Source organism: Herpailurus yagouaroundi, unplaced genomic scaffold (assembly GCF_014898765.1).
Source record: "Herpailurus yagouaroundi ecotype Mexico unplaced genomic scaffold, PumYag 141, whole genome shotgun sequence".
Lineage (NCBI taxonomy): Eukaryota > Metazoa > Chordata > Mammalia > Carnivora > Felidae > Herpailurus > Herpailurus yagouaroundi.
This window is the reverse complement of record NW_024412396.1, coordinates 54,524,336-54,541,885: the sequence shown is the minus strand read 5'-3', so window position 1 is coordinate 54,541,885 and position 17,550 is coordinate 54,524,336. Positions and strand designations below refer to the sequence as shown.

The 17,550-nt window shown below is 35.2% G+C and overlaps 1 protein-coding gene across 5 annotated transcripts in view; it reads left to right on the top strand.

Annotated features, from left to right (window-relative positions):
• The window catches only part of CEP128 (centrosomal protein 128), a 398,532-nt gene that overhangs the window by 30,396 nt on the left and 350,586 nt on the right, over positions 1-17,550 (top strand). For all 5 annotated transcript variants that reach the window (XM_040477908.1, XM_040477910.1, XM_040477907.1 and 2 more), the window contains 4 exons: positions 1,131-1,257; positions 2,308-2,426; positions 5,453-5,544; positions 9,272-9,344. In XM_040477908.1, coding sequence (XP_040333842.1) covers positions 1,131-1,257; positions 2,308-2,426; positions 5,453-5,544; positions 9,272-9,344 — 411 coding nt within the window. The remainder of the gene's footprint in view (positions 1-1,130; positions 1,258-2,307; positions 2,427-5,452; positions 5,545-9,271; positions 9,345-17,550) is intronic.

Sequence of the window (17,550 nt, the reverse complement as noted above, 5' to 3'; positions counted from 1 at the left end):
ATTTAGGAAACCCTCTCCTCTCAATCAGTTTTTTTGACATTCTCTTTAAAGAGTTATGGGTGACTTGTTCTATGGATCAGTTCATTATTAATATTATGTTTTATTTATCCTTGGATAGGATGCCTAGACTTTCAGGTTCTGAATTCCTAGCAATTCAGGGTATGTGGATTTTCTTCAGCTTTAATCTCTGTTCCCTTGGGTTTCATTTGAAACCTCTTTTCAGGTCTGTAGCTGGGTACAGCTCTGGACATTATTCTTTGTATTTGGTGTCTTTTTATTTAATACAGCCTTTTAGGTCAAAAAGATGTTTTCTTATAACCCCTGTTGGCTGACTCCCTAATAATCTGAAGAGAGCATTTGGACAACTGTAATCCCTAGTATGTATTAACAATTTGACATCTGACCACATAGTTTTCTGGGATTTGAAGTCTTTGAATCAAGAATTTAAAAAATGTAAGCGTCCGACTTCAGCCAGGTCACGATCTCGCCCTCCGTGAGTTCGAGCCCCGCGTCGGGCTCTGGACTGATGGCTCGGAGCCTGGAGCCTGTTTCCGATTCTGTGTCTCCCTCTCTCTCTGCCCCTCCCCCGTTCATGCTCTGTCTCTCTCTGTCCCAAAAATAAATAAACGTTGAAAAAAAAAAATAAAAAAAAAAAAGAATTTAAAAAATGTTCTGATACACAATTGGACAGTGCACATGATTTTAATAGAAGCAGTCACTCTAAGAGCTGGTCAGTTTCCTGTCTGTTACAGATCTGGGGCTTCTAAAGGAATGTTTACAAGAGAGGAAGACTCTCCTTTCAGACACATTGGCCTTCTTATGTTTTCTAAGCATGGGTGGCACATACATTAAACATTTTATCTGGAGACATCTCTTTCACATTCTGCTAATAGAAAGATGGAATAGGTAGCAACAGATGTTATTTAAAACCAGATTTTAGAATTGGCTCTAGAATATTTATGTTTACTATGTTTCTATTTCCTAACATAACTTACTTCAAATTTTTTTCGGATATAAAGTCTCTTTGGAAAGTCAGATTTTTCTGAAATAGCTTTAAAAATCTCTTGTCTGTTTGTATTTGGAGTTGTTTAAAGAGAATAAATTTTCCTTCACTATATTCTTTAATTTAGTTAAAAGAAAGCTTGGAACAATCAATAGGCCAATTGCGGAGTCAGCGTTTATTGAGAAACTCAGGAGGGAGAAGTATTTCTGTTACAAGTCTGAGTGCAAGTGACCTCGATGGTGGCACTGTGACAGGTAAACTCTTCAGAGATGTTTTGAAACCCCCCCTCCCCCCTTTTGTTTTGTTTTGTTTTGTTTTACAGATACTCCTGAAGTACATATTGAATGCATTTAATCTTTGGAGAAATAGAACCCATACATAAAATCATACAAATGATGTTTAGAAGATGCAGTTGTCAGTTATTTTATGGTGCCTAATTTGAAGTGTGTTCAGTGAGACTTTGTTACTCTATTACTTTTGTTCTCAGACTCGGTAGACCACAGAGGGCTTTACCTGACAAAACTTGGATTTAATTGTCTGCTTCTAATCAAAAGCAACACACAAATAGGATTTACTGTGTGTTATACTTTCTCGATTAGAAGTCTTGTCCCAGCTTCACAGTTTTTCAAAGTCTGATTAAGAAATATCCTATGACACTTGTTAAAAACAGGTGAATTTTATCTTTGGTGTGCAGCTAGATTTCAATGGCTAGATTAAAGCTGATAACACTTGGTTTGCCTGTAGTTAATCCTACTTAATACTTTCCTACAGCACTGAGATCACATATGAATAGAAAAGTATGCAGTGAAGAGAGGTGATTTAGATAGAAGTGAATATTAGCAAGTTGCATTGTTAATAATGCTATTGATCATGATAATAAGGATTAAAAATTGGACACAACCAGCTAATCTTTTTCATGTAGTTTTTATTGATTTTTAAACTATGTTCAGATTTTAGATTACTTTGTTGGAAAAATTCTGTTTTATTGGTATTAAGTTATATTTTAGAGAGAGAAGTTATTTTTATTTTCCAATTTATTATTTTTAAAAGAATATATTGCTTCTTTGAAAAGTATAGCAAATTAGAACTTTTGATATTTTCTATTTCTGTGTTATTTCTGTTGCTCATTTTATCTGCTTTAAGAACAAGATGAGTGCCACTTTGTGGCCTTAGCAAGATACTTGGGAAATAGTCTGGGTTAGGGCGTGTGTATATCCATGACTGATGTATATTTTCTGAGCAAAATTTTACACGTTTCTTCTCCTGCATGTTTTTATTCTCTCCGTTTTGTTTCATCTCTAAAGAGAGCTACCGTTTTCCACCTACCTCACCTCTCAAGGACTATGGGGATCATCAGGGGAGTAAACGAATTAGGTCCAGAACTGGTGTCCGATTTGTTCAGGAGACTGACGACATGGGCCAGGTACTTTGTACTAGTCTGTAATCTGCTTTTATCTTTTTTTTTTTTTTTCTTTTTAAACCAAGTAAACTATTTTATTTTCAGTGTACTAATTATCATTTATTTTGTATCTGGAGGATTATGTTTTGTGGAATATTTAAATATTTAAAATATTTAAAAATATTTAAAAATATTTAAAAATATTTTGTAGAATAGAATATTTAAATATTTAAAATACTTAAAAATATTTAAAAATATTTTGTAGAATATTTAAAAATGAGTTTAGTTTTGAACAATGTTTTATTTCCTTGTTCGGGTGGCTCATTCTTCGGTAAGCCCTGCTAAGTCAGCTACTTTCTATTTTGCTAATTTTGGTTTAGTGTAAACAAGTTAGTCCTTGTGTGGTTAACCTATTGATTTTTTTCATTGGTATTTTTCTGATTGTTGAATCATTGGTAGAGTTACTTAATTAGAAGCAAGAAATTTCATACTCTTTCCATGTATTTCATGTATTCAGTAAAGATTTTGGAAGTATTCATTCCAAGGGCATATATCTTTTTCTGCTTCTTTAAGCTTCCATACAAGAGCCGAAAAAATGTTTCTTGTTGCTTTGTGTAGCTAAATTAATTAGACAAAAGCTAGAGGATGTTGCTGACTTTGAGGTTTTTGTCTTGGTGGTTTCAGGATTGCAGCCTCAGAGCTTGTCAGGATACTCACCTGTAGCTTTTGCTTGTTACAGATTAAGACAGAGATAACAGAACCAAGTGCATGAGATGTCCCCTTGTAGAAACTTTTCCTTTACTGTGTGGGTTTTGGTTTTTTTTGGTAGGTGCAATTTACTAGCGTGTATTGTATGATTAAGCCTAGAGCAGAGAACAATATCCTAACGTTGTTCATTTACTTTTCCATTCTGTTTATTTAGTGCCATTGTTCTGGGACAGTGCTTGTGCTTGGGAATAGAGATAAGCAAAGACCTTGTGTTTTTGTGGAGTTTGTAATCTAAGGGGAGGGGCTAGATATTAAATAAGTACACAGATGGATCCATAATTGTGAGCTGAGATGCATGCTGAACAGTAAGCATAGGGTCATGGGAGTGTGTGGTAGAGGGACTTGCTCCAGACAGGGAAGGCTTCTTGAAGAAAGGCTGAGCTGAAATCTGAAAGTTGAGTGAGTCATTTTGGGTAGAACAGATACCTTGATAGGAAGGAAGCTAACACCTAGGGCAACTTAAAGGCCATGTGGCTGAAGAAGTATGAAGGACCAAGACTATGCATAGTCTTTGTAAGAGGATAACAATTATTTTGAAAAGATCATTCCACCTCTAGTGTAGAAAATGAAATCAGTGTGGGCAATCCAGTTAAGAGGATATTGCTGTGTTGTGGGTGTGAGATGGTGGTTACTTGGATTAGGATAAATGGAGTTGGAGAGAAGGTAGGGTAGACTTAAAAGCTATTTGGGTAAAATGAAAGGTCTTGACGATCAGATGACCATTTGGGGAGGGGGAGAATGATTGTAAAGGAGGGGTCAAGGATGAGTCCTAGGATTCTGGTTTGCAAAACTGGAAAATCATTGCAAAACCTAAGTGAATGGTCTGCTCTTCATCCACTGTATTACCTCCACTCCTTTTTAATTGTTCTTCCTTATTTTAAGTCTCTTAAGGTGACCTTTAGCTCCATGTGATAGGGTACTTTCTTATTTATTAAAAAAATTAAGTTTGTTTATTTTGAGAGAGCAAGTGGGGTAGGGGCAGAGAGAGAGACAGGGGAGAGAGAGAATCCCAAGCACTGATGGTGCAGAGCCTGATGCAAGGCTCAAACTCACATACTGTGAGATCTTGACCTGAGTTGAAATCAAGAGTTGGATGCTTAACCAACTGAGCCACTCAGGCGCCCAGACAGTGTGTTTTCCATAATGCTCTGCACATCATTTGTCATTTGTTTGCATGTCTATATCCCATGTTAAATTCTGAACCCCTTGTTTCCTACCACAGTTGCTGGCACTGATTAGTTGCTCAATGTACATTTGTTGAAATGGATTGATTTGTTGTTTATGCAAATCTCTATAACTTAAATATTTTTTTATTGTAAATTATAGTATACAGATACATATATGGTATACATATTTACAATTAAAAGTACAATAATGTAAATGAAAATCTATGTAACCACCATCCAGGCCAAGAATCCAAGCATTATTATACCCCTAAAGCCTCTTTTACACTTCCCCTTTCCCCAGGGCTATCAACTATCCTGACTTTTATAGTAACCATTCTCTTGCTTAAAAAAAAAAAAAAAAAAAAAATTATAATACATACATCTTGTTTAGTATTCCCTGTGTGTAAACTTTATATAAATAGAATAATACTGTATATCTTCTTCTGCTTTTTTTCAATTGATGTTATGTTTTTGACATTATAGCCTTACTAATGTGTACTTAGGTTTGATCATTTCATTTTTATTGCTGTGTTATACTCCACTGGGAGAACATATCACAATTTATATATGTTCCGTTCTTAATGGACTTTGTGTTTGTTTTCAGCGTTTTCATTATGAAAAGTGCCGCTCCAAACATTGTTGTACATGGTTCCTGGTGCATGTGGGCAAGAGTTTCTCTGCAGCATGGGTTGGCACACGATGGCATGTGGTCCAGTTGAATAGGGTTCTTTTGTAATACCGCCACCCATGCTCCTTTGTTTATGGCTACTTCTGTGCTAAAATGACAGTGTTGACTAATTTTGACAGAGTTAATATATCCTGAAAGCCTGAAATATTTACTATGGTACCCTTTACAGGAAAAGTTTACTGACCTCTTTTTTGAGGGGGCAGGGGGTATCTAAAAGGACTGGAATTATGTACTATAGAGGATGTGATGGTTAATGTTATAACTTTTTAAAAGTTGCTTTTCTTTGGAAAAATGTTTCAGAATAGACATTTATTTTGTTATGTTTTATTAACATGAAATTTGGGCATTACAGCAAAAAGTAAGCTCTTCCTCTTCATGGAAGAATTAAACAGAATCCTAAATGGATAACTGTGTTTTGCTTTTACTAGTTTCATGCGTTTCATCAGTCCCTCCGAGACCTCAGCAGTGAACAAGTTCGGCTTGGAGATGATTTCAATCGGGAATTTGCCAGAAGAAGCCGGTAAAAGCAGAATATGGTTTTTATTGGAGGCATAAGTTATTAGAAGAACATAAGAAGTTCTGTAATTGATATGTTTACATGAATTCAAAAACAGTGCTGTTTTTATACCAGTATTTTAAAATTTATTAATAGAACAGTTTAAAATCCTTTGAATTTAGAATGTATTGTGACTCAGTGTTAGACAAATTAAATTCATATTTTTAAAAACATGTTAACTTACTTCACTGGAGTACTGCCATTATGGAGAGATACATTGTGAGACCTTAGCAAAGAGGTTGATTTGCAAATAGTTGGAGAGAGACAGAGAGAGGAACAGAGATGGAGACCAGATCACCAACAGTGAAGCTTAAAAAAAAAAAAAAAAGCGTAGTTTGGAATTTGTCAACATGAGCCATTGTAGAATCCAGTATTTTAGCTTTCAGTTGAAATCTTCAAAAGTGAGCAGTTTATATTTGCCAGCTCTGCAGTTTTGTCAATTTTATGTAGTGCCCAGCAAATATCACCTTCTTTAAAATTTCCTCACTGTCTTTTCATTTTCATCATTAGCAGCGACAGTTGGCTTTCATTTGGAGGCCATATTTTCACAGGAAACCAAAGCCTTTATCCTTCTCTAGAGTCAGTCTCTAGAGTGACTCTCTAGAGTTCTTCTCTAGAGCAGTGATGGGGGAACAACAAAGCTGAATTGAAGTTTGTTTACCAAGTTCACTTGCTAACTCCCATTCCATCTAACAAAATCATTCCATACACCAGTTTTTTGTTGCTGTCTCAAAAAGGGTCAAAGCTATAAATGTTAAATATGTGATTATCAGCTGTACTCTGTGTAACTTACCTGCTTTTAAATGAGGAACATAGGAAATTTAGTAATAAGAATTAAAGACCTTACTATTACTACTATTAGTAGTTAATATTATGGAACACTTACTTCTTGCCAGATTTAGATTTAATTCTTATAACAACCCTAATGAGGTAATCATTATTTTTTCCATTTTTTGGATGTGGAAAAGGGTCGAGAGATGAAGTAACTCAGCTTGTTGGCGTTCAAATGGGGGTATGTGGTAGAGTCAGGATTCAGGTATAGGCATTACGGCCCCAGAGTGTCTGCTCTTTACCACTTACAGCACCCTGTGGTTCAAATCATTTTCATATATAGCAGGTATAAATAAAGAAATTAAGTTCCTGAATTTTGAGCTGTATTATGGAGTTGTATTGTCATTCTTTTAAACCAGTATTTGTTAGTTAACTTAAAACTAGGTATTTATTTTTGACAAGTTGATAAAATAAGCAAAATGGTGTCAACATTCTAGTATAGTCTGTTCTTGGATTGCTTTATTGTGTAGCTTTTACACATTTGAAGAAAGGGTGCAAATTAAGCACTAGGAACATGAATTTCAGGAATTTGTCCTGTTGGAAGACCCAGGAGAAATTGCAGGTTTGATTTCGTTAATTGGTTTCAGTGGTCATTTGGATGTGCAGTGGTAGACTGGGGATCTTCTGATCCATGAGCTGGTACCATCTGGTAATAGTTTGTGTGATCCAGAGGCATGTGTGAGGCAGAGAAACTTTATTTAAGCCAAACTAGAAGTCAAGTTTCTTGTGAAATTGGTGACTTAACTTTCTTGTGAATAGATGAGGAAGATATCCGGATCCAATTCTGCTTTACTTGTACCACAAATCCTTAATTTACGTTTATAAAAATACTGGGTAAGAGGTAGCTAGGTTAAATGTAGGTTTCTCTGTGATTCAGAAAGATTGATATTTAATGACTAATTTTTCATTTTTTTTTGATATTTATTGCAAAAGGTATATGAATAATGAATGTACTGGAAAGCAAGCTTTTAGAAAGCATTAATAAAGTTTAACTCAGAACTCACTTTGGATGCCATGTGGAAAATTTATTTGAGAAGGGCAAGTTAGGAAACTGTTGCATTAGCATGTGAGAGATGATTGCTTGACCATGATTCTGGCAAGGAGGAGATGGACATAGATATGTTTAAGACAGATTTTTGGAGACTGAAGAAACAGGATATGGCAGTAGATTGGATATGGGGGGTAAAGAGAATAAACCAAGGGTGACTCCCAGATGTCTGATTTGAGTAGCTGGGTAGATGGTAATTCCACTTCCTGAGATACAGAAGACTGGTAGGGATATGCCAGGTCTAGAGGTTAAGAGTTTGGCCTTGGATATGTTAGGTGTGAGATATTTGTGAGACATCCAGATGTAATATATGCAGCTAGATGTTTACTCTGGAGCTTAAAGGAAAAGTCTCTGTTAGAGATACAAATTTAAGAGTGGTGAGCATACAGGAGTGGTATTTGAAAATGGGTAATATCTAGCAGCTTTATGGAAAGTATCAAGGACAGGGCTTAGTGCCAAAAAGTTCCAGTATTAGAAGTCTCATATACACAAAAGAGGTGGCTTGAGAAGGAACAGCTAGTGAGATGTGGGAAGTCCAGTGGTACAAAGAACCACAAAGCCAAGAAAGAGGTGCAAGTAAGTTTTCAGAGATTTAAAGACTTAGAATATTTACCTTTAGGATAACTTCTTCTGAGTAAATTACCTAAGAACACATAAGTAAAGTAAAATGGTAACCAAGAAAAAGTAAGATACAGGTGATGAGAAATAATAAAACTAACCCAGAGATTTGGTGAAAGCAGTCCCCAGAATGGTAACCATGTAGCAAATCCAGGAAATATTCACTCTAAATTAGAGTAGGAAGTAGGTGTCCTTTGAGAAGAATGTAATCCACAAGAATGGAGTCGATTCTTAATAGGTGATTCTGTAAGAAGTCAGAGAAATATATTAATAATGTGATACATAAGGGCCATATAAGGCCAAAAGATAAGAAACTCTAGAAAAAACCAAAAGCACAAGACTGTTAACAATGTAGGTATGAAGCTGATGAAAATGGAAACATGATAGGACATAACCAAAAGCATCAATTCTTTATGATGGAATAGTTCATAAGAGGTATAAATATATTATGTAATTTACATAGGTAACCAGTAGAAAAACCAAAAATAGGAATGAATGTATCTGAAATTGGAGAGGGGTATCAGTGAACTAAATATTTCAAAACAGAGAGTTAATTGAAAGTGTCTAGAGATAAAAATGGCGGAGTTAACCAGCAAAAGAATGAAGCATGGAAGTGGTTGAGCATGGGTGCCAGTGGTGAGTGGAACCAGAGTTAAGGAGGTGTGAGAGAGGACGGGCTTTGGTTTTATTTGTAATTTTTTCAGTGCTGTTTCATTATTTATCATGTATGTTATTAATCTGTTAGGAAAAAAGGTAATAGGGAGGTAAGTTGATGAGGACGGACTTTGTACAGCACACACTGATGTAATTTGGTTACGGATTGCTAGAGAGGATTTGAGATCACATTTAGTCCTCCCCCCATTTCCTTTCTTCTTAATTTAAAATGAGACATATTGCAACCTACTTGTTTATTGAAGGTAATGGTCCAGTGTAGCGCTTGTTCTCAAAGTGTAATTCCCAAATCAGCACCATCAGCATCAACTTGGAATTTGTAGAAATGCACATTCTTGGATCCCATTGCAGATCTCTGATTCAGCAGTCTGTCTTAATAAGTCCTCCAGGTATTTCATATGTTTGCTAAGATTTAGGAACCACTGCAGTAGAATATTATGTAATAACATGTTGTATATTTCACTGTTTGTGTATATTTTTTCAAACAGCCAACTTAAAATATTTTTTTTTTTTTTTGCCTAGGTCGGATGCTGAAACAAAAAGGGCTTTGGAAGAATTAGCTGAAAAACTTAATGAAACCCAAAAGCAAGAAGTGGTGAGAACTGTTTGTTTATAAAACAAATTTCATACACAGATGTTAGAGTGGTGGGCCTGGTTGTAATCGCGCTCAAGTTTAGTAGATCTTAACTTTTTGGATGATACATGCCATTTTATCTAAATTATGTTCTTGTACTTCTTATAAAATGTTCATGAATTTGGGGTGTTTAAGATTAAAATATTTACAATGGTAATATATTAGAGATTGAATTATTATTTGTCTAATTTTTAGTTTCCTTATGAATATTCAAAAGATACTTTAAATTTCACTGACCCAGTGATTATATGGCTTTTCTTAAATGATGTTTTAGAAATACGGAATTTTTTGATAGGGACTCTGTAGCACTCCTCATTAAGTATTTTCATTTCACTTAGGTGTGTAATCAGTTGCTGGAAAGACTCCTAATTCTCGAGTTTTATTTTCTCAAACTCAGATTGTTGAGAGTCGTCATTCAGGGGTTTCTTTTAATCAACCCACTGTTGTTGGTGGAATTGAAGTGAAAAATGAAGTACATACAGTGTCTGTTTCTTTGCATCATCAGTTGTTTGTTTTAGGAGAAAAAAACATCAATAGAAATTGTCCTTAAACTTGGAAACTTATCAACTTAAGGAGCAATGTGTATTTATTCATATCCCATAGCACCTTTTGTTTTTTCAAGACCAGGAATGGTAGCAGAATTTTTTTCCATAACATGTTTTATTCAAACGGAAAGTATGTTAGCAGATATTTTTTTTCTGCAGTTTTTACTATGTTTATAGATCCTTACACAGATATGTTGAGTTTATTTTAGAATTTGAATTTATTGCCTGCATATGCTAAGAGACGGATATACTCTGTTTTCAAAGAGATCAACGTAGTTACTCTTTTTGCAGTGAAATTTGCCCATTTCAAAAATTTGGGTAAACATCTGGCCATATGAAAAGTACATTCTTCTTGTGCTCTTGGTGCTGATTTCTTTGCGAAGCACCCCAGAGAGGTGAAGATATTATGTGTATCTTCTGTTGAAACAGACAAGATCTTCACAGTTAGTGCGTGATGATATGGCATTTGATGTGTGATCAGAATATGGGATATTTCTTTTTTTACATCAAGTCTTAGATTTTTCCAGGCATTACCAAGATTTAAATTGTGCCAGTCTAAAATACCTTAACTATTGCACTTCAAAAAAAAAAGTATTTTCTCATATTAACAGATTGGTGCTTTTCTTAGTTAATTGCAGTGGTTTACACAGCAAGAAATCTATGCCATTGTCTGATTTTCATACTGTCTAAACAGGAGTGGAATGCACACACTTTTAAGAATGTAGCTTCAAGATCCTCTGTAGCTTAATAAATGATCTTCTGGCTCTTCTCCTATAATTCTAGAATGGAACCCGTCACCTGGCAGTGGAACCTGCTGAAGCTTCATCTTTTTTTTTTTTTTTAATTTTTAATTTTCTAAATTTGGAGGTATAATTTACTTACAGAAAAGTACATATATTATTGTAAAACTCAATGAATTATTACAAGGTGAACAGGCCCATTTTAACCACCACCCAGATCTAGAAATAGAACATTACCACTGTGTAAGAAGCCTCCTCATTCTCCATCCCAGTCACTAAATTCTCCTTCTTTTTCAAAGATGACCACTCTTGTGACTTTTTAATACCATTGGTAAATTTTGCCTGTTTTAAATATTTTATATAAATGGAATTATACAGGGTGTGTTTTTTATGTCTGTTTTTTGCTAATCTTGCTAATCATATACTTGTAGTTTGTTCATTTTTATTGCTCTTTGGCATTCCATTGTATGGATTTACCGCAATGTATTTTAACATTTTATGATGGATATTTGAATTAATTCAAATTTTGGGCTATTACAAAGAAGGCTGCCATGAGTAATCTTATTTATTATTTTAGTGCACATGTATGTGCAGTTCTGTTAGTATGTAATGTGGAGTGCAATTTCTAGGTGCCTTCAAATTTAGTAGATACTGATAAACAGGTTTCCAAAGTGGTTACGTTAATTTACACTCCCACTAGCAATGTAGGAGAATTCATGTTGCTTTTTATCCTTTCCAATATTTGGTATTATTAGTCTTTAAATAATAGCCATTATGATAGGTGTGCATAGTGTCTCATCATGGTTTTAATTTGCATTTTTATGATTACTAGATGATAAGCATTTTTTACATTTTGTTTTTTCCAGAGTTTCCAATTTCTTACTGAATTGCCTAGTAATAATCTACTCCATTCTTGTAGTCATTGGCAATTTCTTTTTTGAAATACTGGTTCATTTCTTTTGTTCCCCTTTTTTTATTGGCTTCCTTGTATTTTTGTTATTGACTTGTGGGAGGTCTTTATATATTTTGTATATGAGCACTATGTCAGTTATATGTATTTCAGTGTTATCTCCAATAGTCTTCAGCCTCTCATTCTCTTAACTCTCCCTTCATGGGGTCTTCTGTTAAAATAATCTAGTTCAGTTTTCTATCTTTTCTTTTGTGGTTAGTTTTTGTTTTTTTTGTTTTTTTTTTTTTTTTAAATCTGTTTAAGAAATTGTTCCCTATCTTCAGAACATGAAAATATTTTCTTATGTAATGTTCTAGAAGCTTATTGTTTCAACTTTTACATAAAGACTTAGTACGTACTTGGAATTGGTAAGTTGTTCAAGGTGTGAAGTAGGGATCATACATTTTATATGAATATCTATTGATGCAGTTTCATTTATTGAAAGAATCAACCCTTTGTTACTACTTTACAGTCCTGTCTTGGTCATACACCAAATGTTCACATTTGCAGGCTTCTGTTTCTGGACTTGTATTTGATCCTGTGGTTCATTTGTCTATTCCAGTGCCCATATCACATAGTCTTGATTACTGTTGCTTAATGATAAGTTGTGCTATAGTAGAGTTAGTCTTTTTTGTTTGTTTGTTTTTATTAAATATAATTTATTGTCAAGTTAGCTAACATACAACGTATGCAGTGTGCTCTTGGCTTTGGCAGTATATTCCCATGATTCATCGCTTACATACAATACCCACTGCCCATCCCAACAAGTGCCCTCCTCAATGCCCATCACCCATTTCCCCCTCTTCCCTGCCCCTCCCATAAACTCTCAGTTTGTTCTCTGTATTTAAGAGTCTCTTATGGTTTGCCTCCCTCTCTCTTTGAAACTATTTTTTTCCCTTCCCTTCCCCTATGGTCTCCTAAGTTTCTCAAGTTCCATATGTGAGTGAAAACATATGATATCTGTCCTTGTCTGACTTATTTCACTTAGCATAATACCCTCCAGTTCTATTCATGTTGCAAATGTCAAGATTTCATTCTTTCTCATTGTCAAGTAGTAAGTATACCATTGTATGTGTAAACCATATCTTCTTTATCTGTAAGTTGATGGACATTTGGACTCTTTCCATTATTTGGCTATTGTGGAAACCATTGCTATAAACATAGGGGTTCATGTACCCCTATGAATCAGCACTTGTGCACCCTTTGAATAAATTCCTAGTAGTGCCATTGCTGGGTTGTAGGATAATTCTATTTTTAGTTGAGGAACCTCTACACTGTTTTCCAGCGTGGCTGCACCAGTTTGCATTCCCTCCAACAGTGCAATTGGATTCCCATTTTTCCACATCCTTGCCAACATCCGTTGTATCCTGAGTTGTTAATTTTAGCCACTCTGATCAGTATTATGTGTTATCCCAATGTAGTTTTGATTTGTATTTCCTGATGATGAACAATGTTGAGCATCTTTTCATGTGTCAGCCATTTGGATGTCTTCTTTGGAAAAGTGTCTATTCATGTCTTCTGCCCATTTCTTCACTGGATTGTTTTTCGGGTGTTGAGTTTGTAAGTTCTTTATAGATTTTGGATACTAACCCTTTATCCGATATGTCATTTGCAAATATCTTCTCCCATTCTGTCGGTTGTCTCTTAGTTTTGTTGATTGTTTCCTTTGCATTGCAGAAGCTTTTTATCTTGATGAGGTTCCAGTAGTTCATTTTTGCTTTTATTTCCCTTGCCTTCGGAGATGTGTTGAGTAAGAAGTTGTTGCGGCTGAGGTCAAAAAGATTGTTGCCTGTTTTCTCCTCTAAGGTTTTGATGGTTTCCTGTCTCATGTTTAGGTCTTTCATACATTTTGAGTTTATTTTAATGTATGGTGTAAGAAAGTGATCCACGTTCATTCTTCTGCATGTTGCTGTCCAGTTCTCTCAGTACTGTTTGCTAAAGAGACTGTCTTTTTTTTCCATTAGATACTCTTTCCTGTTTTTTCAAAGATCAGTTGGCCACACATTTGTGGGTCCAATTCTGGGTTCTATTCCATTGGTCTATGTGTCTGTTTTTGTGCCAGTACCATACTGTCTTGATGATTACAGCTTCGTAGTAGAGGCTAAAGTCTGGGATTGTGATGCCTCCCACTTTGGTTTTCTTTTTCAACATTACTTTGGCTATTCGTAGTCTTTTGTGGTTCCATACAAATTTTAGGATTGTTTGTTCTGCTCTGAGAAGAATGCTGGTGCAATTTTGATTGGGATTGCATTGAATGTGTAGATTGCTTTGGGTAGTATTGACATTTTAACAATATTTATTCTTCCAATCCATGAGCATGGAATGTTTTTCCATTTCTTTGTGTCTTCAAATTCTTTCATAAATTTTCTATAGTTTTCAGCATACAGATCTTTCACATCTTTGGTTAAGTTTATTCCTAGGTATTTTATGGTTTTGGGTGCAATTGTAGATGGGATTGATTCCCTGATACCTCTTTTTGTTGCTTCATTATTGGTGTATAGAAATGCAATTGATTTCTGTACATTGATTTTGTATCCTACAACTTTGCCAAATTCATGGATCAGTTCTAGCAGTTTTTTGATGGAATCTTTCAGGTTTTCCATGTAGAGTATCATGTCATCTGTGAAGAGTGAAAGTTTGACTTCTTCTTTGCCAGTTTGGATGCCTTTTATTTCATTTTGTTGTCTGATTGCTGAGGCTAGGACTTCCAACACTATGTTAAACAACAGTGGGGAGAGTAGACATCCCTGTCATGTTCCTGATCTTGGGAAAAGCTCTCAGTTTTTCCCCATTGAGGATGATATTAGCTGTCGGCTTTTCACATATGGCTTTTATGATGTTAAGGTATGTTCCTTCTATCCCCACTTTCTTGAGTTTTTATTAAGAAAGGATGCTGTATTTTGTCAAATGCTTTTTCTGCATCTATTGCCAGGATCTATGACAGGATCATATGGTTCTTATCCTTTCTTTTGTTAATATGATGTGTCACATTGATTGATTTGTGAATATGGAACCAGCCCTGCAATCCAGGAATGAATCCCACTCAACCTTGGTGAATAATTCTTATACTGTTGAATTTGACTTGCTACTACTGTGTTGAGGATTTTTGCATCCATGTTCATCAGGGATATTGGCCTATAATTCTCCTTTTTAGTGGAGTCTCTGTCTAGTTTGGGAATCAAGGTAATGCTGGCTTCATAGAATGAGTCTGGAAGCTTTCCTTCCATTTATTTATTTATTTGTTTATTTTTGGAACAGCTTGAGAAGGATAAGTCTTAACTCTGTTTTAAATGTCTGGTAGAATTCCCCTGGGAAGCCATCTGGCTCAGAACTCTTATTTGTTGGGAGATTTTTGATAACTGATTCAATTTCTTTGCTGGTGATGTGTCTGTTCAAATTTTTTATTTCTTCTCATTTGAGTTTTGGTAGTATATGGGTGTCTAGGAATTTGTCTATTTCGTCCAAGTTGTCCAGTTTGTTGGCATATAATTTTTTGTAGTATTCTCTAATAATTGTTTGTATTTCTGTGGTGTTGGTTGTGATCTCTTCTCTTTCATTTGTGATTTTATCTATTGGCATTCTCTCTTTTCTTTTTGAGACGTCTGGCTAGGGGTTTATCAATTTTGTTGATTCTTTCAAAAAACCAGCTCTTAGATTTATTGATCTGTTCTGTTTTTTTGTTTTTTGTTTTTGTTTTTGTTTTTGAATTCTATATTGTTTATTTCTGCTCTAATCTTTATTATTCTCTTCTGGCTTTTTTTTTTTTTTTGTCTGTTTTTTTTTGTTTTTTGGGTTTTTTTTGCTGTTCTTTTTCTAGTTCCTTTAGGTGTATGATTAGGTTTTGTATTTGGGATTTTTCTTGTTACTTGAAGATAGGCCTGAATTGCCTCTTAGGACTGCCTTTGCTGCATCCCAAAGGGTTTGGACTGTCATGTTTTCATTTTCATTTGCTTCCATATATTTTTAAATTTCTTCTTTAATTGCCTGGTTGGCCCATTCATTCTTTAGTAGGATGTTCTTTAACCTTCATGCATTTGGAGGCTTTCCAAATTTTTCTTGTGGTTGATTTCAAGTTTCTGAAAATGTGTATCATATGATCTCAATTCTTTTATATTTTACTGGGGGCTGTTTTGTAATCCAATATGTGATCTATCTTGGAGAATATTCCATGTGCAGTGCATTCTTTTCCAGTGAGAAGAATGTGTATTCTGCTTTTGGATGAAAAGTTCTGAATATATCTGTCAAATCCATCTGGACAGTGGTCCAAGGCCATTGTTTATTCTTGATTTTCTTCCTAGATGATCTGTCCATTGCCATAGTAGAGTATTAAAGTCGCCTGCAATTACTGTATTCTTATCAATAAGACTGCTTTGTGATTATTTGATTTATGTATTTGGGTGCTTTCATATGGGGGACATAAACATTTACAGTTGTTAGTTCTTGATGGATAGACCCCGTAATTATGATATAATGCCCATCTTCATCTCGTTATAGCCTTTAGTTTAAAATCTAGTTTGTCTGATAGAAGTATGGCTATTCCAGCTTTCTTTTGACTTCCAGTAGCATGATAGATGGTTCTATATCCCCTCACTTGTAATCTGAAGGTGTCCTCAGGTCTAAAATGAATCTCTTGTAGACAGCATATAGATGGATCTTTTTTTTTTTTTTTTTTTTTAATCCATTCTGATATCCTATGTCTTGATTCGGGCATTTAGTCCATTTACATTCAGACTGATTTTGAAAGATATGGATTTAGTGTCACTGTGTTATCTATAGGTTTCATGCTTGTGGTGATGTCTCTGGTCCTTTGTAGTCTTTGCAGCATTCCACTCACAGAGGCCCCCTTAGGATATCTTGTAGGGCTGGTTTAGTGGTCATGAACTCTTTCAGTTTTTGTTTGTCTGGGAAAGCCTTTATCTCTCCTTCTATTCTGAATGACAGTCTTGCTGGATAAAGGATTCTTAGCTGCATATTTTTCCTATTCAGCACGTGGAATGTTTCCTGCCACTGCTTTCTGGCCTGCCAAGTTTCAGTAGACAGGTCTGCTACTATCCTTATGTATCTACCCCCTTTGTAGGTTAAGCCCGTTTGTCCTTCGCTGCTTTCAGAATTCTCTCTTTATCTTTTGTTTTATTATTTTTTTAATGTTTATATATTTTTGAAAGAGAGAGAGAGACAGAGTGTGAGCAGGTGAGGGACAGAGAGAAGGGAGACACAGAATCGTAGCAGACTCCAGGCTCTGAGTTGTCAGCACAGAGCCCGATGTGGGGCTCAAATTCATGAACTGCGAGATCATAACCTGAGCCGAAGTTGGATGCTTATCTGACTGAGCCATCCAGTCACCCAAGAATTCTCTCTTTATCTTTGTATTTTGCCAGTTTCACTGTGATATGCTGTGGTGAAGACCTTTTCTTGTTGAATCTGATGGCAGTTCTCTGTACCTCCTGGATTTGGATGTCTGCTTCCTTCCCCAGATTAGGGAAATTCTCAGCTATAATTTGTTCAAGAAAACCTTCTGCCTCTTTCTCTTCTTCTTCTGGAACTCCTATGATACAGATATTACTACGTTTCATTGAATCACTTAATTTTCTAATTCTCCCCTTGTGGTCTAGTGTTTTCTTATCTTTTTGTCAGCTTCATCATTTTCTGTATTTTATCTTCTGTTTCATTTATTGTCCCCTCTGCTTCTTCCATCCTTGCTGTCACTGCATCTAGTTTATTTTGCACCTCATTTGCATCTCATTTACAACATTTCTTAATTCATTGTGACTGTATCTTATCTCCTTGATCTCTGCGGCAGTAGATTCTCTGCTGTCTTCTATGCTGTTTGCAAGCCCAGCTATTACTCTTATGACTGTTTTTCTAAATTCTTGATCAGATATATTGTTTATATTTGTTTTCAACAATCCTCTAGCTGTCATTTCTTCCTAGAA